This window comes from Lupinus angustifolius, chromosome LG16 (genome assembly GCF_001865875.1).
Source record: "Lupinus angustifolius cultivar Tanjil chromosome LG16, LupAngTanjil_v1.0, whole genome shotgun sequence".
Lineage (NCBI taxonomy): Eukaryota > Viridiplantae > Streptophyta > Magnoliopsida > Fabales > Fabaceae > Lupinus > Lupinus angustifolius.
Genome location: NC_032024.1, coordinates 11,988,458 through 12,013,568, shown reverse-complemented (window position 1 = coordinate 12,013,568; position 25,111 = coordinate 11,988,458). Strand labels below are relative to the sequence as shown.

At 35.2% G+C, this 25,111-nt stretch overlaps 1 protein-coding gene across 2 annotated transcripts; it reads right to left on the bottom strand.

The window, feature by feature from the left end:
• Positions 7,710-15,895, bottom strand: LOC109330037 (DNA mismatch repair protein MSH6-like). Of its 2 annotated transcripts, XM_019564012.1 has the most exons (21): positions 15,627-15,895; positions 15,519-15,596; positions 15,324-15,426; positions 15,150-15,203; positions 14,984-15,058; positions 14,815-14,883; positions 14,613-14,696; positions 14,223-14,417; positions 13,348-13,853; positions 13,125-13,254; positions 12,667-12,758; positions 12,391-12,569; positions 12,111-12,313; positions 11,915-12,016; positions 11,428-11,590; positions 9,742-10,031; positions 9,531-9,668; positions 8,978-9,057; positions 8,756-8,855; positions 8,375-8,504; positions 7,710-8,018 (listed from the first exon to the last, which is right to left on the bottom strand). In XM_019564012.1, exons 1-21 carry the CDS (start codon positions 15,839-15,841, stop codon positions 7,774-7,776), a joined length of 3,231 nt encoding a protein of 1,076 aa, XP_019419557.1. In that variant the 5' UTR covers positions 15,842-15,895; the 3' UTR covers positions 7,710-7,773. The 2 variants fall into 2 exon arrangements, with proteins under 2 accessions (XP_019419557.1, XP_019419556.1); XM_019564011.1 differs by having other exon boundaries at positions 15,519-15,895.

Sequence of the window (25,111 nt, the reverse complement as noted above, 5' to 3'; positions counted from 1 at the left end):
AATGGTAGAATGATAATCACTTATATTTTTTACTAAACAAAATTATGTCCACAAGAGACAAGGTTGTCACACCCTAATCTTGGCTACTCTAATATTGAAGTAGTAATAAATATAAGATTTTAAGAAAAGTACGCTTAACTTGGAAAATAAACTAAGTAGTACAACTACTTCTTAGTTTATTTGTTAAGTGTTTGAGAAAATCAATTTTTAGGTGATCAATCTAAAAAGAGCATTAAGAATTTCTCAAACAAGTAAAATTAATCAAAGCACCAACTTGAATGATTAAAATTCAAATCTTTTAGAATATAAGAAGAAGTAGAAATCTTTTACACAAAGTTGTTATAACTAGATTTTCAAATCTAAACTGAAAAGCTTTCATTGAAATACAATCAATAGACACAAATTACATACAATTTCATATACAATTCTCTACACGTTTTCATGCAACTTTTGTTCTAAACGACAGGGCACATGCCTATAGTGGGGCTACCTCTCCTCGTTTTAGTCAAGATAAAGTAACACATCAAAGCACTCAGCCTATAACGTACTTTACATTTCTTTTTTTTGAATTTTTTATTTTTTATTTCGTTTTTATTATTATAATACGTTCTCTTTATTGTGAAACAAATTAAAAATAAAATAAAATAACAAAACAAAATAACAAATTAAAAGACAAAGAACAGTAATAAGAATAATGAAAATATATATATATATATATATATAAAAAATCTAAAAATCAAACAGTAATATACCCATGATAAGGCCTAACAATAAACATAATGATAATAATCCTAGATAAGAATAACATACAGCTATCACTTAAAATGTGCATAACATGACATACATAATATCAGGTCGTGAATATGGATAATGTTAAATCGGAATAAGGATTACACTGATTTTGAACCAAACACAATATTTAATAAAACAACAAACACAAAATGAAAAATAACAAATTATAAAATTAAAAAAAGAAGAAAGGAAAACAGGTTAGAACTTTAGGGAGGAACATTGTTCATCATCCCCACTCATGTTATCGGTGCCAAGGATAGGGGCGCTTCTAGTGATGGTGGTTCTGGACAGAACCAACATGGCGTGCAACAGGTGACTTAGACCAGCAAGTGACTAACCCACAGAGATCCCCCAAGGTGGTGTCGGGAGATTCGAAGCTCCCATGGCTATTGTCGTCTTCTTCTTCACACAAAGGCGGCACGGCGTTGCCGGAGGAGACGCGTAGGTGGCAACATGGATGGTGACCGAACACCATTGCGGCAAGCCTTGTGTGATAGAACCTTATTTGTTTTAATGGTAATGTAATCAAATTAAAGTAGATCACACATACACACACCCATAAACATATGAACACTAACAAAATAGAGAACAAAAAGTGAAACTATTAGAATGCTTGGGGGATTGGAGGAATGAAGAAGAAGATGAACTCAGTAAATTTTTCTTGTTTAGTGCTTTCCTCCCCTTCAAACTTGGATTGCCTCTTTTTTAGGTTTTCTGCCACCTTTTTCCTTATTTTTGAATATTCCAAGTGCCCTCCTTGTTTCTAAAACAAGAATTATAAAGGGGGATAGATTAGGGTTTCAAACCCTAATCTGAATGGGCCAAAGGAGCCCAATTCCTAATCGCCCCTTTATTTTTATAATTTATTTACTTACCCAACAACATATATTTTAAAATTAAATTACCCGGATCAAAATTGGATGTTTACAGTTGTGCCTCTTTGCTTGTTTCTTACTAGATAATAAGAGTAACGAAGGTTATTTAGGTTATCATGGTGAGAAAGGTGTAAAGATAAGAAAGACCAAATTTTGACCGGGAAATAATACACAAGGAAGAAATCTCTAGTGTGTGCAAAAAGTGTAAGCTCGATATTAGTGGTTAAAAATATTATGAGTGACAAGGATGATGTTGTATTGTGATGAATGAGACCATTGGGGGGTCAAAGGCACAACATAGACCAATGGGGGCGGGTGCAAAGATGAGACCATTGGGGGTCAAAAGCACAACACGAGACCATTGGGGGTCTGGGTGCAAAGATGAGACCATTGGAAGGACAAAGGCACAACAAGAGACCACTAGGAGCCTAGGGTGCAATGATGAGACCACTAGGGGGTCAAAAGGAACAGCAAGCGACCACTAGGGGTCGGGTGCAAATATGACACCACTACGGGGTCAAAAGCACAACACGCGACTACTAGTGGGCTTTGGGTGCAAAGATTAGACCATTGGGAGGTCAAAGGCATAATACAAGACCACTAGGGGTCTGGTTACAAAAGGCACAACACAAGACCACTGGGAGGCCTAGGCGCAAAGATGTGACCACTAGGGGTCAAAAGCACAACACGAGACCACTAGGGGGTCTAGGTGCAAAGATGAGACCACTGGGGGTCGAAGGCATAAAAAGAGACCACTGGAGGCTGGGTGCAAAGATGTGACCATTGGGGGGTCGAAGGCACAACACGAGACCACTAGGGGGCCTAGGTGCAAATATGAGACCACTAGGGGGTCAAAAGCACTTTACGAGACCACTGTGGAGCCTAGGTGCAATGATGACACCACTAGGGGTCAAAAGCACAACACGAGACTACTAGGGGTCAGGGTGCAAAGATGGGACCACTGGGGGGTCGAAGGCCCAACACGAGACCACTAGGTGTTTGGGTGCAAAGATGAGACAACTAGGGGTCGAAGGTACAACATGAGACCACTAGGGGCTTGAGTGCAAAGATGAGACCATTGGGGGTCAAAAGCTCAACACGAGGGCATTGTGGGGGTCTGGGTGCAAAGATGACACCAGTAGAACACACGGATAACGAGGGATCCTAGGTCACATGATAAATAGACCAATGAGGGGTTAAATACGCTAGCCATGTATGCATATGACGGTGTGAATGCAAATGTTGTATGTGTAATGTGAAGATGTTTGTAATGATGTATAATGGGTTACACATATGTGAATAATTAAATTATCATTATGAAGTTTGATTGATATGGAACCTTAGAGCTTCATGGGTAGACAACAACTAATCAACTGACATTGATCACACTTTCTATCCCACTTTCTTGTAAGACATAATACATGCTCTCCATTCATGCATGCATCGTGACTATGTTTTAGTGAGTTTTACAATCCAGAACCACTTGTGAAATAAATTATCATAAAAGATATCTAATTATAAATTTCGAGCATTATATTTATATAACTTGAGACTTATAAAAGTAAATATGTATGCACAAAGGTGTATTTGGGAGATGAATGAACTTTCTTCAATTGATATTCAAGGATTATACATGGTAAGGTTTGAGAGTATATATGCTATAAGTTAAAAAACTTGTGCAAAAACTTTTGGCCAAGTATAAGGTAATTTCTCATCCATCAATCAATCTTCCAAGACAACTGAATTATTGGACCATTATGTCATGAATGTTTAATTCTTCAGAAACCTCCCTATTCCTTCCCACATTGCTCAAAATTTCTGTGATCCCGGCTTGATGCACAGACGCATGTATGATCTTGGCTTGCCCTATGTGTAATAGACTCACAAGAGAGACGCCTTTTTAATTGGCTTAACTTTTGCTTAGATCACCCTTTTGGTTTTCAACCTAACATTCTTTTGTTCATACCCTAATTTTTGTTTAGGTCGTCCATTCAGATCCTTTTTTTCTTTCTTTTTTATTGCTTATTTTTAGGCGTAGAATCTCTTGATTGCGTCCATGTTCACAAGTAAGGGTAGAACATTTTCATCCATGTCTTGCAAGACTAGAGCCCGTTGTTGAAAGGGAAAGTTTCCTCATCTTCGGTGTGTTTTCTTTATTTGGTTAAGTAAGTGAACCCGGTTTTATTCTTTGCTCGCCATCTTGGCTTTGTTGAAATAAATTCCAACGTCGGTATAATGGTTTCAAGAATATTCCAGTTACAACTTACTTCTAATAATCATGTGAATAAGTTCTTCCTTCTTTGCCCCATCTCGGCTTTGTTAAAATAAATTCTAGCGCCGGTACAATGGTATCGAAGCAATCTCCTATTACATAATTATTAAGTACCTTTGAATACCATCTCGGTTTTGTGGAATAAATTCCAACACCGATTTAATGGTATTCTAATGTACAAAAGTGATGAATAGTTAGTTGTTAGAAACAAATAAATAAATAAAGAACAAAAGAATAATAAAGTTAAGTGACCTTTATTTATTTACTCCCTTTCGGGTTCCTTTTATTAACAAACCAAACTTCTTCCTTAAGGAAGGTTGGTATTAAAGAATAAATAAATTGCGGAATGTAAATAACAATAAATAAAAGTTAGTTAGTTAGCTTCATCACTTTTGTATATTAAAAGGTGTTTCAACAAATAAATTTATTGATAACACTTTACTATTTTACAATTTACATCTCTTTCAAGATTCAATTGTAGTATAGTATAGGGTTATGTCGAACCACAAGGAATTGCCTAATAGAATGAATCATATGAATATGTCAATGCACAAATAATGAGTGAACATATTTTGGTTACTTTTTATTTGATTTGATATGCACATAAACACTAAACAAGAAATATAAACTAAGTACTAACAAATTCTTGAGGAGACAAGATCATTTTGAATGATGAAAGTATTTCTCAACTTCTTATGTATTTGAACTACTTAGACAAGTTCTTATGTTTTACTTTGATTAACTCCAAACACCAAGGTCTGAAATCCTCCTTTTAGTGTATGTCCTAAAATGGTAGAATGATGATCACTTATATTCACTACTAAACAATACTACGTCCACAAAGAAACTAGGTTTTAACACCCTAATGTTGGCTACTCTAATATTGAAGTAGTAATGAATATAAGATCTTAAGAAAAGCATTCTTAACTTGGCAAATGAACTAAGTAGTACAACTACTTCTTAGTTTATTTGTTAAGTGTTTGAGACAAGTAATTTTTCATGACTTGAAATCGGTTTTTAGGTGATCAATCTAAAAAGAGCATTAAGAACTTCTCAAACAAATAAAATTAACCAAAGCACCAACTTGAATGATGAAAATTCAAATTTAGAATAAAAGAAGAAGAAGAAATACATAATCAACTTTCAAATGAAATTGTTAGGAGCATGAGCCATCCATCTAAGGATTGGATGCTTTAAGTTCCAAATGAGATTACAAAATGAATTTTTGCATCTCATTTGCCTTCTCATTTCTCCTCTTGAATTATAAACTAAAAGCTATAAAACTTACTTACAAAAGCTTCTATGAACCGAGCTTTCGAACTAAGAAATAATAAGAGAGAATTGTGTTTTTTCTTAAGGGAAGCACACCTCTTGAATGGAGGAAATGCCTTCCTATTTATAGAATTTTTCATGCCACCGCTGAGCTGCTTCTTTGCACCGCTCAGCAGCTGACCAAACCCTTCAGCATGGGTTTGGTCACTTGGTCAAGTAGCTTGGTCACCTCCTTAAGCTTGACTCACCAAGGCTAGTTGTGAGCTATCGGACCAGTTATGGTGAGCTACTCTTGAAAAGCCTATGGTGGGCTACTTGAAGTGAGGTCATGCATGACTTCATGATTTTTTATGGCTAAGTTAATTTTGGGTGCACACCGCTGATGCTAAATAATGGATTACTTGACCTGAGTAACAGGCTACTAGACCTAGGTACCAAGTTACTTGGAGTGTGTAATAATGAGTAACATGATACTAGGACTGCATAACAAGTTACCTGACTGAGTAATAAGTTACCCAGCAAAAATCAACTCAACGTAACCGATTATTGTATGCAGTAACCTATTACTCAATTGAGTAGAATGTTTAGGTAATTGATTACATGCTTCAATAACCGATTGCAAAGAGTTGTTAAATCAAATTTTCAAATCCAAACTCAACAGCTTTCATCCAAACTTAATGGGTTTCATTCCAATCGTGTCCCACCTTCATGTAAGGGTATATTGGCTGGTTGAAAGCCTATTTAAAGGCCAAAGAACACCCATTTTGTGACACCATTCATCATCCAATCTTTCATAATTTTCACATATAATTCTCTGCACTTTTATATGCAACTTTTGTTCCAAAGTTTCAGAATTTTCTGAAGTTGCATTAAGTAATTGTTCTAAAGTTTTTCAAACTTAGACACGTCTTGAGCATTGTATATTAAGTATTGAAAGAGCCAGAGGATTGATAGCAATTTTATATCTTGTAAGGCAATCTTGGCCCTAGAAAGTTTTCTGCATTCATTATTGTAAACTTTTCATCACATTGGTGTTGTGAGAATGGAAGAAAGTACTTGGAAAATGTTGTTTTCCAAGGGTGTGGGATATTAGTGAGTGTGTGATATACAAGGAGTCTCGGGGAGAGAAATTGTAATTGCAACTCATAATATCAAGTAAATAAATTATGTGTGTTGCAAGAGTATTGGACGTAGCTTTCTATGGACAAGAAGGTGGATCAGTATAAAACATCTTTGTACTTATTCTCTTCTCTTTATTCTCTCATTTTCCTGTTTTCACTTGGTGATTTTTCTACTTTATTTCCACTGCAACAAACTCTTATCGTTACAGTAGAAAAAATGCCAATATAAATCTGACAACTAATTCGCCCTCCCTCTAGAGTTTATTTTAAAAATATGATTAGTATGGACATTTTCCTTTTGAAATTTTATGGTGCTTCCCATGTTTGTCTTTGCCATGGCATTCTTATTTTTAGCAACATGGCTCTTTGCATAGCCAAAACCTCTACTGTCTGTTGAATGTCTTTGGACTTTTATAATTTTGTCCAAATTGTGAATACTCTTGTTTAACTTACTAAGTTCAAAACTTAATGTAGAAACCTTAGTTTCAAGAGCAATATACTTTTGACACAAAAAAGAAGAGGGTTTTGTTTTTTAACATGTATACATCATTTTTCAATACTTTATTATGGCTTTCCAAAATATTAATTTTATTTTTCTGTTTTAGGAAAAGTTTAGAAATCTTAACATATTCTTTATGAAGATCATTAAAGGCATTTTGAAGCTCATTAAAAGAGGGATTAAACAAGGGTTCGGATTCACTTACCTCATCATCATCAGATTGATGATACACTATTAGAGATAGATTGGCTGACTCTTCATTTTTTGGTTCTAAATTTGAACTTGTGTCATTATCTCATCTATCATTCTTCTTTGCTGACTTCCCTTTAAAGGTGGGATAGTCCACCTTCAGGTGAACAGGTTTCCCACATTCAAAACGATTATTCCTGAAAGACATTGAATAAAACTAACCAAATCATACACGTTTAATTTAATTTTTTACCTTAGAAGAGTCGGAATTAAGCAAAATAAAGCTTAGTTTTGACTAAAGTAATATTAATTCAAAAGGTCTCAAACCCACATCCATAATTATAAAAGTATTCCACACTACTGCAAGGATTTTGAATTTCTAATGAGTTCAACAAAATGAGTCACCAAATGATTCAAGAAATTCATAGGTTATATTTTAAATTGAAAAATGTTCAAAAGATTATGAATTTAGAAATTATGATTTCCAATATGATATTTCTATTTTTTTAATTGTTGGGACCCTTGTTCCTTAAAATAGTTTATGCAACATATCCCTCTCTCACTTAGCCACTCAATACTGAATATTATATCGTATCCACTACTTTTGGCATAAGTAAAACTGAATTCAACTACCAGTGTTTCACTAGAACATGAAAAACAAAACAGATCATGCAAGACTAGCCCCTATTACACAAGGATTCATATCAACAGCAAAGTATGGCCCTAAAAGATGTTATGACAATCATGTCTAGATTAAAGTCGCTGCAGGAATTCTCTTGCTTTACCCTGAAGCTCAATTAGGGTACTGCAGAAAATGGTATCCGGGCAATTCAAATCTTTAACAACATCAGACAATTGTCGTACGATAGCTGTCATCTCATCAAACAAATTTTGTTCGGAAGAGTTTGCTTCAGAAGACACCATCCTGCATTTACCATACATGGCCTCAAATTCTCTGGACTTGGCAGCAGCCTTCTTAAGCACAGAAATCGGAAGTCCTGAAGTAAATTTGATTTGATTTATTATGATATTAATAATAATTGATTGATAATGATATAACATAAAAAGGGGTGTGCAAGATTCATAGCAATAACAGTAAATCAGCAAAACACACATTAACAGTTTCCTAGAGTGATGCAAACCCATGTTAAATTCTTGATACATTTTAGTCAAACTGAAGTTTAGGTCACAATGTAAATATGCTGGACAAAGAATCAATTTTAAGGCCACAGAGTTAAATGTTAAATGAGCAAAAAGTTAATGTGCAATCCTGAGAAGCATGGATTTTAAGTGAACATGTAGACTGTCAACATTTGTAATATCACCATTAGTTCCAAAGAGAAAGGAATCATACCAGCTAACCGGGCAACATTAATACCATAGCTCTTGGGGCATGCACCAGGGGTCAGCCGGTAAAGAAAGGTGACCACGTCCACACCTGCATTTCTATCACCAACTTGGCATGCCATATGGCAGAGAGAGACCTTCATGATAAATGCGTGAAAAGCCAACTCAGACAGAAACTAATTTTTTTCAACACTACCCAAAATGTAAACTGGAACTCTAATTGACAAAAAAATTTTAAACACCCTCACATGTTATATCTAAATAAGTTGTGGCTGGTGATCTTATGGCCAATAAAGTATAGTTAGCAAATTTGAGCCTAAATACTTATAAGCATTGGAGGATGAAGTCGAAATACAACCATAATTATACTGGATAAACTTTAGTATACCTTGGGATCTTGGTGATAAACTATAGCTAATCGATGATAATGCGTCGAAAACAATCCAAGGCACTGCACCTTCCGCACAAGATATTCCAGTACTGCCTCCCTGCCGAATATTAGAAATAAACAATGCAGAATCTAAGATTGACACCATAAATTTGAAATCAATCATGAATACTGAGAACATTGGAGACAAAGCATGCAACTATTCACATAACAGAAACATACGCAATGGCTTGTCCATCAGAAGTTGAGGTTCCACGCCCAAGCTCATCCAGAGCAACCAATGAATTATGAGTGGCTGATGACTGCTCTCGCAGTCAAGTGCATATTCAGAAAGAAAGAATGCTTACATCAGTTCAGGATCACAGGCATCTATAATTGATATCAAGCAAAATAAAAGGTTTCAAAAAGCTTCTTGATACAGACATGAAATAAACTACATTCTATCTCATTACACAGATGGAACATTATCCAACTGAATAAGCTCTGATGAAAAAAGGCAAAGAGAAAAAGTTTCTTCATTCATGTCATGTCATTGCTTGTTATGTTTTATGGAAACTATGCTTACCATAAATAGCACAATACATTCATGTTCAACACAAGAAACAGCGCTTGAAATATAACCATTGTTTCATAGTTTCTAGCAAGTAACGTATTAGCAGCCAAGAATAAACTGACAACTTGACTAAAATTAAAAGAAGATCCTAAGTCTGTATTTATATGCCTCCATAACTCCAATTTCATGTGATAAAAATTGATAGTCGAGGGGGCATCTCACCAGCATTGTTGCAGTTTCTAAAAGCTCAGTTAAAAAGGTACTCTGGCCAGCCATGATATTATCTTTGGCACCCATTTGAACAAATATCCGGTCCACAGGTGACAATTTCATACTTTCTGCAGGAACATCAGCTCCTACCTGCAAAAGAAACTAAATGAGCAACTACATAGGTAAAATCCAATTTACTGAACAAAAGTGTCAAAGGCCTAACCTGGGCCAAAATCACAGCTAAGCAAACTTGGCGAAGAAGAGTTGACTTTCCACCCATGTTAGGGCCAGTTAGAAGGATAAAGCTAGCATGATCTTGACCTCCAAGGGTTATGTCATTGGGTACAAAAGAACCCTTGCCTAAGGAATCACTTCTAAGGACTGGGTGTCCCAAACTTTTAGCATAGACATAAGGAGCATCTTTTGAACTTAATGTACCTAAGAAACGTGGTCTGCATGTTGGTCCTTCATAGCAATCACCAGCAATAGCTAAACTGATCAAAACATCTAGCTCTGCAATATGAGTGTAACATCCAGTTTGAGCCATGCAAAAAGAGAAGCTATTGATTTTTTATTTAAATTTATGAAAATTTGTTCTCCAAAATATCCCTAACGAAGGCATGTATTAGTCAAGGTAAAATTCCAACAAAAAAAAAGAGAGTGATTTCAGCTGAATAAACATAGTAAACAAAAGGCATCCTGCAAAAGTAAATAAGAGATCATGTACTAGAGATATGCATCTTACTCAATTATGCATTTTTTAAAATCGTTGATCATCTTATTTTGAAATTTTTTAACATAAGAAGATAGAACAATACAAAAGAATAACACATCCTCACAAAAAAAAAAGGGAACACCTAAAAACTAGAGACAGCGTCATGCAAGTATGCAACACAGCATACCAGACCTCCTACATATCTACAAAAGCAACACCACTAATGAATCCATATCTTCCATATCAGGTGCAAGGCTATCAAATCGAGATTCATATCGTGAATCAGAAGATCTATTTTCAGAGTCATGAATCGTAAGATACATGATCAATAATATAAAATATATTTACAAATATATAAATAAAAGATATTAGCTTTTAAAGTCAAATAATTCCGTTATAACCAACAAATAAAAATAGAAACTTCAGAATAGATAAACATTCAAGTGATAATAAATCCAAATTTCAAAGCCTTGTTAAAATATTATTAGAAATAGAGGTGGGGGGAATAAAAGTCAATCTTGGCTGCAAATCAGAAAACAAGTAGTAACGTGAAGTTTTAAGAGGTGGGGATAACTTTCACTGTTTAAAACGGAATAAAGAAAACCTAGGATTCGTAGGAGGGGTGTTTTCAGCACTTCCCACCCCTTGAGCACTAAAAAATTAGTATAAAAGGGTGAAAATTTCACAATTGGATCACTCGGACCCGACACACGTGTGACCCGATTAGAAAACCTTGATTCCCTCTTTCAGAAACTGGGTCGCGTGCACTACCTGGCCCTTATGTGCACACAACCTGGCTTCTTCCTGAAGCTTTGAATCGCAAAACAGATCCAGGAACCAACATTCACACAACTGTTGTGATTCATTCACGATTCAAAAACATTTCCGATTCTTCTTGTGATCTGTATCGCCAGCTCCCATTTTCATTCAGGATACTACTCGTTAGTATCGTGTGATACTGATACTAGTCACAATGATCATGTTGTCTTAAGTTTATGTATACTAGATTCTATCCATGAGCAGATGGAAAGCCATTATTTTAAAATATGATTTTAGTATATTTTAATTTACTCTTCTGAATTCTGATTACAGAACAACACATCAGTGATCTTAAATGCCATTAGATTTGAGTGCCAGTGATTGCCTAACTACATATGCATGAAATAAATGCTTCAAAAGGACAACAATGTGTACCAGCAGTTACAGACACCAACTGCCTCCACTTAGTGTGATGTTCACAAAAGCGCCTCATTAACCTTTGTAATGTACTTTTCAATAAGCACTCCTTTTCAGCTTCAGCTTGGGAAAGCTCCCTCAAGAACTTTTTAATATCTGGGGTCCAGTACCTAAAGAAGCCCTGCATGTGCCGGATGGGAAAAATGGAAGAAAAATTTACTTCTGTTAACAAGCATAATTGATGATGATAATGCATCAAGGACTAACTAACAATTATACAAGGATGTAAGGGATTACATAATTAAATTGTAATTGTTATGGTATATTAGTACACACTTAAGAATTAAGTAGTTCATGATAAGAATATGCATGATAACTGATAAGTACAAGCCAACAATGTGATAATACTGCAAACTCAATCATATAAATATCAAACAGGTGATACACTAGTACTACGCAGTTATGCATCTAGTCCACATAAAATTTTCAGAACATGTCTTCTTACTTTTCTGGATGAACGCAAGTCATAATCCCGAGGAATATTTCCACACGAATTTTCTGGCACTTCCAATAGGTATGCCTCCTTCCCAACAGTGACGTAGGTGATCTATATATCAGATAAATAAGAACATTAAAAAGATGACTTTTAAGCACTAGAAAAAGACTAAACTCAATGTTTCCATCTGAGGTCTTAGTTTTACTGATGTATCTCCAAGTAGTTTTTTTTGCTCCTTGAGATGCTTGAACAAACTGGATTGAATCTCTTTAACTGCCTCACAGACTGAGTCATACACTAAGTCAACTCCTTCATGAGGTATTATACGCCCAGAGTTATTAGCTTCCACCCAATCAAAAGCCTCCTTGAAATGATTTAGATCCATCCGGACATCAGGAAGGCCTTCACCTACATTTGATAACATTCAGTATATCAAACAGAAGCTCCATAGTAATTTTACAAGATATTCATTGCAATAATCATACCAGCTGTTAACAGATGACGAAGTTGACTAGATTTGACATGATTCAAAATCATACCAAGTGAAGAGCATGCATGTACCATCATCTCACAACCACACAGAGCTGAAGTAAATTCTTGCAGTTGTTTTTTTGCTGCATCCTCATATAAAATCACTCTATTAGCATTCCTTCCACTAGCTTCACTGCATTCATGAAAATTGAAGAGCTTATATACTTAAGAAAATTATTGGTATGGTCTGTATAAATACCACACATAGTTGTTGCACAAATATATTCTACCTAGCAGAGAAGATGCGTGCAAGCAACCGCTCCATGTCAGGTAGCTTTGATAATGCTTTTTGAAATTCTAGCGCATATGGTAGATTAACTCCCTGAAAAGCCACATATATAAAAGCAGTTACTATTATGTACTGATAATTATGATCAGTTAAATATTTGTAGTGAATGTTAAAACAGTTTTTTAATATTAGCAGATTTATAGGGATTTTGATTTTATTCCCTCCTATATACTGTAACTTCTTAGCTGAGATTAGTGGAGAATAAGTTACAATCTTTCTCATATTTTTTTCACTAACACAAACTTAAAAAATACTCTATATTACTGAATACTCCAAATTAAGTAATCTGTTAAGTGGGGGATACATGAATAAGACTAGTTACGCAAGGGATTTAAAACGACTCATTATGACTTGAAGGATCTCCAAATAATAAGCTGGATGCATGGTCAAGAAACCTACCTTTAAACCTGCCACGGCATGCTGGCGTTTCTTAATTGACCTTACATGACATAATGGTCTTGCAAGCCATGTCTTTAGCAATCTCTTTCCAGATGCAGTAACACATTGATTTAATTGGCCATAGAGTGTGCTGCAGGAGAATCATGTTTTTACTAAAAGGTAAACATAAATGACTCAACTTGTCTAAAAACAGAGATCACAAATAATTAAATGTCAAACATACCCTGAAGAACCTCCATCCTGGTTATTCTCAAAAACCTCAAGATTATCCAGGGCAGCTGCATCAAGAATCATGTATGATGGTTTTGGATCAAGACCGCAAAAACCAGAAGATGGAAGTAACTCAAACTGCGCAAATCTAAGTAATGTCTCATCTAGGAAAGCCTGTTTCAGATAATAGAGAGCACCGCCTAATGCTGAAAGTGCACTTCTACTTTCATCGCCTGCTTCCACCAGTGCCTGCAAAACATCTGGCAGGCAATCTAATGAATCCTCTTCAGTCCTAACATCGTTAGTGTGCCTGTAAAATTTCTTCAATTGATCAACAGTTATGTCAGCATCCCAGAATTCTACAATTGGAACCAATTCATTCACTAAAGGATTTCTGGTATGCTTCAGCAGTACTCTCTCTGTTTCAGCACTGAGCAGTTTAGCAGGTTTGATGATTTCAACTGGCCTGATCTCAGACAAGATACATGACAAGGCACTACACTCCAGGTCATCCTTAAACTGCCATAGAGAGAAGCCAATACCATTCTTTAGAAAAGTGACCATACAAGCAATTAGCAGATTAATTAGGTACATTTTTTTAAGTATTCATATTATACACACTCTCCAAATAAACTAATTTAAAATTAAAAATGATAACAAAATCCCAAGTACCAACATAAAACCTTGTCATCAATTCTCTGTACCCTAGGTGATTCTAAACTACACCCACTTCAATTTCCTATCTTCATTCCCAATAGAGACAGTTAAAAGGACTAGATGCTTCATAGCTTTATGACATTTGGATGCATCATCCAAAATTTTGGAAAAAGTTTGTGTCTATGCAAAATTTGCAGAGAATCAGAATGTAGAGACTACAGAGAGCCACACCTGTCCAAGAATGACTCTGCTTGTGGTAACATCAACTAAACAAATGCCATAAATACGCTTTGAATTTGCATTTGGATGGTCTTTGTGGCACTCGGTCAGTGCCATTAAAAATGGCGCTTCTGGGTTTGCTGACAGCAACTCCCCATCAGTCAATGTACCTTTTGTAACCACTGCACATATTTCACGTCTGACAACCTAGAAGATAAAGATTTCGAGATTAAAGATCATTGTTACTGCAAAGAGCAATCTGAAGCTAGAAGGAAAAAAATGTAAAATAAAAAAGAAAGATATAAAATAAGATTCAAATGGACTTGAGGGCACGGTACAAGAAATAAAGGCATTGAAAATAAGGACAATGACTTCTCTGGTTATTGCAAGATGTAAACAAACCTTATCTTTAGAGCCCTTCACCTTCCGGCGTAGCTCCATCTGTTCAGGTGTTTCAGTTTGCTCAACCACAAGAACTCGATAACCCTGCTCAGCCAAGGCAGTTCAATATGTTTCTCCCCAGTGCAAAAGTTGGCTAGTTGAATATTTTCAGTAGTCCAGTAGCAGAGATAAAAGAAGAAAATAAGTCAGTTACGAGGCAAACCTTCCGAGCCAGTTTCTCCACATTCATTAAGAAATTCTTCTCCGGAAATCCACAATGAGGTTGTTCTCCCTAAAAGAGTTACATGTAAATAAATAAATAACTGATAAAACAAAACAACAATCATATTCAAAAGAAATTCTAGAGCTCTTAACTATTCAAGCATACTAACCTTCATATACTGCAAGTCTAGCTCTTTGACTCCTACATGTGCATCCATCTCAAAAAGTTCATAAAATTTACCTACCTGCTCCAAAAGTGAAAGGAAAAAGATTTCACTTGGTTGTAGAAATAAGTTAATAGCACCACACACACACAAAAAAAACCAACACTGAAACCTTGAAAAACACAACTTTGTCCATATGCTTTGACTTGAATTCCCACCATTGTTTCTGTAATCATCAAATGAACCATACCACGTTAATTAATTGATTAATTAATTAAATGCATACATAGACAGAATTAATAAGAACTTGGTAATTCCAGAACTTGAGTATTAATTAATTGCTTACCTGGCCACCTGACAAACTCTTCAAGAAATGAAGAGGCAGATAGAGAGTTCTTGAATCGTAATTTTCATCATGTGGAAGATTTCCTTCAGCGTCTTTGCAATCTCTATACATAATAAAATTAAAATTAATTAAATGTCCCAAAAGTGATAATAGAAAGAAATAAATAGATCAGTTTGTTAAGTGAGCAGCACTCACTGAGTGAGGAAGCGAAATTTGTGAGCTTGACGAACCGCAAACCTTTGAGAGGTGGCAGCGGCGGCATCATCATCAGAAGTTTCAACGTTGTGAAGTAATATTGAAAGCTTGGAAGGTCCATTCTTTTCATTATCAACGTCATTGTTGGTGCTCTTTTTGGAAGGAGGCTCCAATTCCTTGTCACTTGTTTTTCTCTTATTATTATTGTAACTCTTTTTGCAGGGTTTGGTGTGAAAAGCGGAGGAGGAGGAGGATGAAGTGATCTGATGTTGTGGATTGATAAGTGGTGATCCACCACTGCCATTGCAACCAGACCGACCCATTGCTGTTGCGTTGATGTAAGGGTTTCTATTCTGCTATAAAAAAATAAGGTAATTTATAAAAGTGGTAAATGCGTCAATAACCTCAATTAGACTTAACACCTTAGCTTTCAAACATGGGAGAGATCCGTAAAGTTAAAAAAAAAAAATTACTCCATATTTTCAACATTTATTCTATAAAAATTTAATTTTTTATATCTATTCACTAATTCAAATCATGTGAATCATTAGATTTTTATATAATTGATAACTAAGATATGGAGAATGTTTTTCAACTCACTCCTCAAGTAAGTGGATCCCCCTCTTCAAATATTGATGCGTACAAATTTAATTTTGTAAAGGAAAATGATATACACTGATATCAAAACCCTACCTTATCGGTAGGTTTAATCGACAAACTAGCCCTTATATTGGTGCGACACATCAATTATACTGGTCATGCAATCATATCGATCAAATCCCTACCTTACTGGTAGGTTTAATCGATAAACTAGCCCATATATCGGTACGACACATCAATTATACGGTCTTGTAATCATATTTGTCAAAACCAATCATACTGGCTGGTTTTCATTTAAACTATATCGGTCATATCAACAGGTTTTCGTCGGCTTTCATTTAAACTACATCGGTCATATCAACCAGTTTTCATTTAAACTATATCAATCACATCGTTGGCCCCTATCTGCTTCTCTCCCGACAATTTAAAGCACTTTTTTGCAAAGAAGATCTTACTCCTAACATTGGCATGGTTTTGATGAAGACGCCAAGATAAAAGAAGAAGAAAAAGAAGACATTGAAGACATAGAAGAGAAGCTTCAAAAGTTCAAGATTTCATAGTCTTGTAATATAGGTATTTCTATCCTAAAATCTTTAATTTATGATTACTCACAATGCTCAAGTGAAAACCATTTTAAAATCACATTGAAACTTAGAGTTAAATGATCTTAATTTTCAAAATACTAAGTAACAAGTTACTTGACCTGAGTAACAGGTTACTAGACCTAAGTAACAGATTACTTGAACTAAGTAATGTAATACTAGGACTAAGCAACAGGTTATCCAAACTACGTAACAGGTTACCCAACAAAATTAACACATAGTAACCGATTACTCAAAGGAGTAATTGATTACTCAGTTGGACAGAAAGAATGGGTAACATATTACTCAAATTCAGTAATCGGTTATTGAGAGCTCTTACACCAGATTTTCAAATCCAAACTCAACAACTTTCATCCAAAACGAAGGTGTTTCATTCCAAACATCTTCTACCTTTATCCTAGGGTATGATGGTTGGTTGGAAGCCTATTTAAAGGCTTTGATACACCCAATTCGTGACACACAAAACAACATATAACATTTTTCATACACTTTGTTCTTGCAACTTTGAGTTTTTAACTTTCAGATTTTTATGAAGTTGCACCCAACTGTTTTCTCTAAGTTTTCATACTTAAATACTAAGAGCATTGTTTATTACTTGCATTGAAAGATCGTAAAGGATTGCAAGTATAAATTGACATATATTGTAAAGAAATCATTGCCCTAGTCATATTCTTCATTCAATTTGCTGTAAACTTTTCACCATAGGATGTGGTGGAAAGGGAGTAGTATTACTTAGAAGATGTGTTCTTCTAAGTGGTGAAATATTGGTGATTGTGTGATGTACTCGTATTTTCGGGGTGAGATTTGTAATTGCAACTCATTATATCAGTGAAAATCTCTTGTGCGGCAAGAAGACTGGACGTAGCCTCGGTGGACAAGAAGGTGAACCAATATAAAATTTCTAGTGTATCTCTACTCTTCTCCCCACTCTATACATTTACAAGTTTTGTACTTAGTGTCTGCAACTATTTCGCTACTATATACTCTTACTTTTAAACTTGCAAAAATTTCGACTTAGTGTAGAAAATTAATGCATCCCCTCTTAGTTTGTCATCTTGATTTTACAACTGATATCAGAGCTTAGTTTGGGTAAGATACTCCTTAGATCCTATTCCTAAAGATGGCCACAAATTTTTTTCTAAGAGAAGGTTCCAATATCAATCACCCTCCAAGCTTTATTGGAAAACGTGATTAATTTTTGGAAGATCTGAATGAGAATATTTATATAGTCTTAGGATCTTGATATATGGAACGCGGTTGAAGAAGGATCTTACATACCCCTTGTAGTAATAGATGGTGTAAAGGAGATAAAACCAAAATCCTCATTGAATGACGACCACAAGAAAAAGGTTTAATATGACCTAAAGGCCAAAAACATTCTTACACCAGCCTTATGCATAAATGAGTTCATTAGGGTGTCAAACTGTAAGTCTTCCAAAGAAATGTGAGATACCCTATAGACCACTTGTGAGGGAACCGAGGAAGTCAAAAGGTCCAAACTCAATACTCTCTCACAAGAGTGAGAGATGTTTCACGTGAAGCCTGAGGAGAAGATCCTATATCTTTAGAAAAGGTTTACCCACCTTACAAGCTGTAACACCATGAATTTTCTGTGTATGTTTTATTAATTATTTATTTTACCAATGATTAATTTTATAAATTAATCGGTATTGATTTAGTTAAAACCGTAGTTGAGTCTTAGTCTTGTTTTGTAAATTCCTATTTTTTCATAATTTTCTATGACAGAAAGTTTTTGAGCTGTTGTCGGACCCAAATTCGCCTAAATTCGGTCCAAAAACGTGTTTTTGAGTTCCATAACTCAGAATCGAATTATGATTGCGCCATTGGCTTCCAAATATTATTTCGAGTTAAGAAATACATCAAGTTCATCCATAACGCATTTCTAAATATTTTTCACTCCGAATTCCGTGTTTCGAAGTTCTAACCGTAAACCAAAATCGGGAGATTTTTAATATTCGGCCGAGTATGAGCCAACAATACTTGGGCATGGTTTAATCGAGAATTTTTTTCCGAAGAGGTCAAATCACTTTCATGAGTGAAGTTTACTTATTAAACAAGCAAAAGTACAAATCTCTTACACAAAATCTCTTAAATCACTCATCTACCTCTTACACAATCCAGTTTTTGAAAATCCTTTGGTCTTTCCCCTCCCCAAATCTGATCTTTGTCTTTAAGGTCCCACAAGAAGGTTCATAGTGGTAAAGATGTTATTCCTCTATTGCGTGATGATATAAGATAGGGTCCCATAAGAAGCATTCCTTTAGGAGATGTCTTAGGTTTGTCGATCATGTAAAATGATGATTAAAAGATTTAATCGGCTAACTTCGGTTAGTGTGCATACTCGTTATGGATAATGAATTAGTGTAGATGAAATTTACGAGAGGCGAACACGGCTCGTGATGTTGAGAGGGACAGCGATGGTGGCGATTCATCAACAAAGTCTTAAGGAAGAGTCTAGGTGAGACGAATTCCTTGTATTCCTAGATGAGGTATTCTATTAGATCGGGCAGTTCTCATAGTGCAAACTAAATGATCTTTGACAACCCCTCTTTGCAATTAGGATCGATGAGAAGGATGCCCAGAAAGTGTTTGATACGACACCATCCTGAAATAGACAGTTCTTTTGGAACAGATCAATCATATATCCTTGCGAGGAATAATTTGGTGCGTTCAAATCGACTTGTTATGGGGAATGTACTCTCGATTATTTCCGAATAGTTTATTGGGAGGATATTGGTATAAGGATGGATGAAATAAACATAACATTCATACATTGAGCTCGTGGATATTGATCCTCATGTTTTGAGTTATAACACCATTCATCATTTGCATTTGTGTACGTGATATACATATTGTGTATATTATATGTGTTTGTATGGATGCGATATTCTATGTAATTCGACGCCGTCAATGAATAATATTCATTAGATGTCTTACTCTCTTTTCTTTCTGCTTGTCTTTGGTTCGCGTTCTTGTTCAGATGGACTGTTCAGCGAGGATCCGAAGCTACCGATTCTCGATGTCCCATGAGGGGCATGGAGTATTGACGGAGATCGATACACCTACACGGGCCCTTGTGCCTTAGAGTTGGAGATGGTTTGTTATAGCTCCATGATGCGCTTCCTATCCCATCATGCGGACTTAGAGGTTTCCTTCACTTTGCCAGATCGGAGGCTGACACCTGCCGTATATCTACTCAGTCAGTGACTCCTCACGGAGTACTTGATGCGGGGCCATCTATGAGGTGATGGAGTTGGGACGATATGATCAGTTCCCCACCATGGAGGAGAGTCGCTCGGCGGACCATGCCCGAACCTCAGGCAGATGCGAGAGCTGGGATTAGGTCACAAAATTCGGCCTATGAACAAATGGAGGAGATGGAAGCGGAGATGGAGATGGAGGCTGAGGAGGAGCTGGAAGCGGAAGAGGAGGATTGTGTGGAGTTAATCTGCATAGAGGACTCCATCGAGGTAGTAAACCTCTCCTCTAACTCTGAGATGGAGGAGAATTCGAGTGAGTGTTCTAGCGTACCCATAGACACTAGTGTTAGTCGTTAGAAGCCATTTCCATTTTTGTTTTGCTTTTTGGGTAGGGTACTTTTGATGTGCTGAATGACTCAACTTATGTTGTATAGTTTCAGTTTAGGCGAAGATTTTATCCCGCCTTGTATTTTGTACTAACGTATCACGCTCTTTCAATGAAAAATTATTCAAAGATATGTTGAGTTGTTTTTGGTTATTGTTGAAAGGCAGTTTTCTCTTCGGTGTGTTTTCTTTATTTGTTTAAGTAAGTGAACTCGGTTTTATTCTTTGTTCGACATCTCGGCTTTGTTGAAATAAATTCCAACTCCAGTCTAATGGTTTCAAGAATATTCCAGTTACAACTTACTTCTAATAATCATGGGAATAAGTTATTCCTTCTTTGCCCCATCTCAACTTTGTTAAAATAAATTCTAACGCCGGTACAATGGTATCGAAGCAATCTCCTATTACATAATTATTAAGTACCTTTGAATACCATCTCGGTTTTGTGGAATAAATTCAAACACCGGTTTAATGGTATTCTAATGTACAAAAGTGATGAATAGTTAGTTGTTAGAAACAAATAAATAAATAAAGAACAAAAGAATAATAAAGTTAAGTGACTTTATTTATTTACTCCCTTTCGGGTTCCATTTATTAACAAACCAAACTTCTTCCTTAAGGAAGGTTGGTATTAAAGAATAAATAAATTGTGGAATGAAAATAACAATAAATAAAAGTTAGTAAGTTAGTTACATCACTTTTGTATATTAAAAGGTGTTTTCAACAAATAAATTTATTAATAAAACTTTACTATTTTATGAATATGTCGAACCACAAGGAATTGCCTAATAGAATGAATCATATGAATATGTCAATGCACAAATAATGAGTGAACATATTTTGGTTGTTTTTTATTTGATTTGATATGCACATAAACACTTAACAAGAAACATAAACTAAGTATTAACAAATTCTTGAGGAGACAAGATCATTTTGAATGATGAAAGTATTTCTCAACATCTTATATATTTGAACTACTTAGACAAGTTCTTATGTTTTACTTTGATTAACTCCAAAAACCAAGGTCTAAAATCCTCCTTTTAGTGTATGTCCTAAAATGGCAGAATAATGATCACTTATTTTCACTACTAAACAATACTACGTCCACAAAGAGACTAGGTTGTCACACCCTAATCTTGGCTACTCTAATATTGAAGTAGTAATGAATATAAGATCTTAAGAAAAACATGCTTAACTTGGCAAATAAACTAAGTAGTACAACTACTTCTTAGTTTATTTGTTAAGTGTTTGAGACAAGTAATTTTTCATGACTTGAAATCGTTTTTTATGTGATCAATCTAAAAAGAGCATTAAGAACTACTCAAACAAGTTAAATTAACCAAAGCACCAACTTGAATGATTAAAATTCAAATTTAGAAAAAAATAAGAAGAAGAAATACATAATCAACTTTCAAATGAAATTGTTAGGAGCATGAGCCATCCATCCAACGATTGGATGCTTTAAATTCTAAATGAGATTACAAAATGGATTTTGCATCTTATAAACTAAAAACTATAAAACTTACATATAAAGGCTACTATGAATCGAGCTTTCAAACTAAGAAATAAGAAGAGAGAATTGTGTTTTTTATTAAGGGAAGAAGTCCTCCATGAATGAAGGAAATGCCTTCCTATTTATAGAGTTTTCCTTGCCAGCGTTGAGCTGCTTCTTTGCACCGTTCAAAAGCTGACCAAACCCTTCAGCATGGTATGGTCACTTGGTCAAGTAGCTTGATCACCTCCTTAAGCTTGACTCACCAATGCTAGTTGTGAGCTGTGGGACCAGCTATGGTGAACTACTGAGTAAAGCCTATGGTGGGCTACTTGAAGTGAGGTCATGCATGACTTCATGGTTTCTTGATGGCTAAGTTAATTTTGGGTGCACACCGCTGAGTACACATGGGGCACCGCTAAGCTGCCTGCTTGAGCAGCTTGGGCATGTGCCAAGCTTGTGTCTGATCGTGCCGAGCTTGTGTTCTGGCCGTGTCAGGCTTTGTCTAGTGCTAGGCTGAGCGGTCAAGCAGGTCCGCTAAGCTGCCTGCTTGAGCAGCTTGGGCATGTGCCAAGCTTGTGTCTGATCGTGCCGAGCTTGTGTTCTGGCCGTGTCAGGCTTTGTCTAGTGCTAGGCTGAGCGGTCAAGCAGGTCCGCTAAGCTGCCTGCTTGAGCAACTTGGTTTATGCCAGGTTGGGTATGACCGTGCCAGGCTGGTGTCCAGGTCAGCTCAGCGTAGCTTGGTCCACGCTAAGCTGCCTGCTTGAGCACCTTGAGTTTGACTTCTTTTTCTTCTTGGACCATGAGTGTTTATTCTCTTTTCCTTTTCTTTCTAAATCTTACAAAACACATTAAAGAGAAATACAAACACAAACATACAAGATTGTGATATTTTATCCAAAAAGTATTGTTTTTAAGTTGGTTTTTCTCAATTATGCTTAAGATAAGTGCGATAAAAGTGTATGAAATTTAGCTATGTTTGACACTTATCAAACTCCCCCTAACTTAAAACTTTGTTTGTCCTAAAACAAAAGGTAAAGCTTATCCAAATTCACATTTGGCTAAGTTTAAAGATGATGAACATGATTTCAGATGTTCATAAGCATGTCAAAAATTGATTTCAATGAGATTTTTCATGATTTGTGAATTTTGACACATAATGCTTCAAACAAGGAATAGATGCTTTTGTTTATAAAAAATGTGTAACAATTGATCTAAGCAAATATTTTTCTAACCAAAAAGTTTTTTTTTCACACAAGTTCAAAATTGGAACTTTTTAGAGGATAAGTGTTTCACTCAATTTTTCAATCATTTGTTTGTAGTAATTTGAACTTATTCTTTGTCTCACATATTCTCTTAAATTGCATAAATAATCAAATATCACTAAGGTCTTTATTTTTGTTGTAATGAGGCTTGGTTTGGATAATGGTTTATGTAGATATTCAATGCTAAGTTAAAAAGAGAGCATATTTGAAATTTTTCTCAACCAAACTTAATTCTTTCAAATTATTCTTTAAAATTTAATGCCCTCTTTAGAACATTGTTTTTTTTCAAATTCGGTTTCATGGGATAGTTTGAAAAATTATTTCACTTGTTTGGCTTAAAGGGGCTTATCAAAGGATGATCCTAATTAGGTTTGGACTTTTTGTCCTTTGGTTCAACTAATGAAGGAACATGCCTTGATCATTTCTTATTATTTTTATGAAATTAAGAGATTTAAAGACTCAAACAAGTTTAATTGGACAAATCAAATGTTGATTCTGACTTTGATTCTCACGTGTGTTTGGCTCACTCCCTCACTTGGTTTGGTTTTACACTTTTTTTATTTAAAAGATGTTTGCAAAGATCTTGTTACACAAAATTGAATTTTCAATTTGCAAAAATTTCAAGTTATGACATTATATGATGTTTTCACAAAAGTTTAGCATATATCTCAGTTTTCTCACTCAAAGCTTAATTCAAAGTATGCTTAGCATTTTCTAATAATGTGATCATGTTTCATGAATTTTTTTTAGCCATTTTGATCTCGGTTTTGGAATTTTTTTAGTTTTAGAACAAACAAATTTACTTCTTACATATTTACACAATCTAAACAATAAATTTTTAAATTACGTCATGTTCTTGTCCCCCCATTTTAAATGAAGGCTTGTCCTCAAGCCTTAAAAATTTCAGGGACTTACTTGTTGGGATTTAAAATTTTCTTTGTTTTCAAAATAAAAATGCGAACAAAAGACAATGATAAAGGAAGTAAATATTTACCAAATACTGGGTTGCCTCCTAGTCAGCGCTTCTTTAATGTCACTAGCTTGACATTGGTTACCAAAACAAAAGTTTGTTCCCTTCTACTACTCCGTTGAGCCAGGTTCACCCCTCATGATTGCATTACCATGTTCTCTCAGATTTACTTCTGTATTAGTTGAGAATGTTGATTTCTGATTTTTAGCTAATTGTTTGGCTAGTTGCCCAATTTGTATCTCCATGTTCCTCAGAGAAGCATCGATATTAGACATTGTCATTTGCATAAACTGGTTTAGAGTATCTTCCAGTTTAATGCTCTTATCCTGGGTGGGGTGTTGAAATTGATTGTTCCGGGGGTAGAAGGGTTGCTTTTGAGGAAGATCTTGCCTCCAAGGCTGATTTCTCTGAAACTGATTATTACCCCCTTGAGGGTAATTATTTTGAAAGTTCTGCCTTGGAGGGTTTCCCACAAAATGCATTTCCTCATTTTGGCATGTATTAGAATCATGATCTTCACTAAAGTTGTCACGCCAATAAATTTGCTTCTTGGAGGTTTCCCGTAATTGTTTTGGCAAATCATTAAGGACTTAAAAGTGATGAATAGTTAGTTGTTAGAAACAAATAAATAAATAAAGAACAAAAGAATAATAAAGTTAAGTGACCTTTATTTATTTACTCCCTTTCGGGTTCCTTTTATTAACAAACCAAACTTCTTCCTTAAGGAAGGTTGGCATTAAAGAATAAATAAATTGCGGAAAGTAAATAACAATGAATAAAAGTTAGTAAGTTAGTTTCATCACTTTTGTATATTAAAAGGTGTTTCAACAAATAAATTTATTGATAACACTTTACTATTTTACAATTTACACCTCTTTCAAGATTCAATTTTAGTATAGTATAGAGTTATGTCGAACCACAAGAAATTTCCTAGTAAAATAAATCATGTAAATATGTCAAAGCACAAATAATGAGTTTAAACATATTTTTATTGGTTTTGGTTTAAAGTGAATATAAACAAGTAACAATAAACATAAAACTAAATATTCACAAATTCTT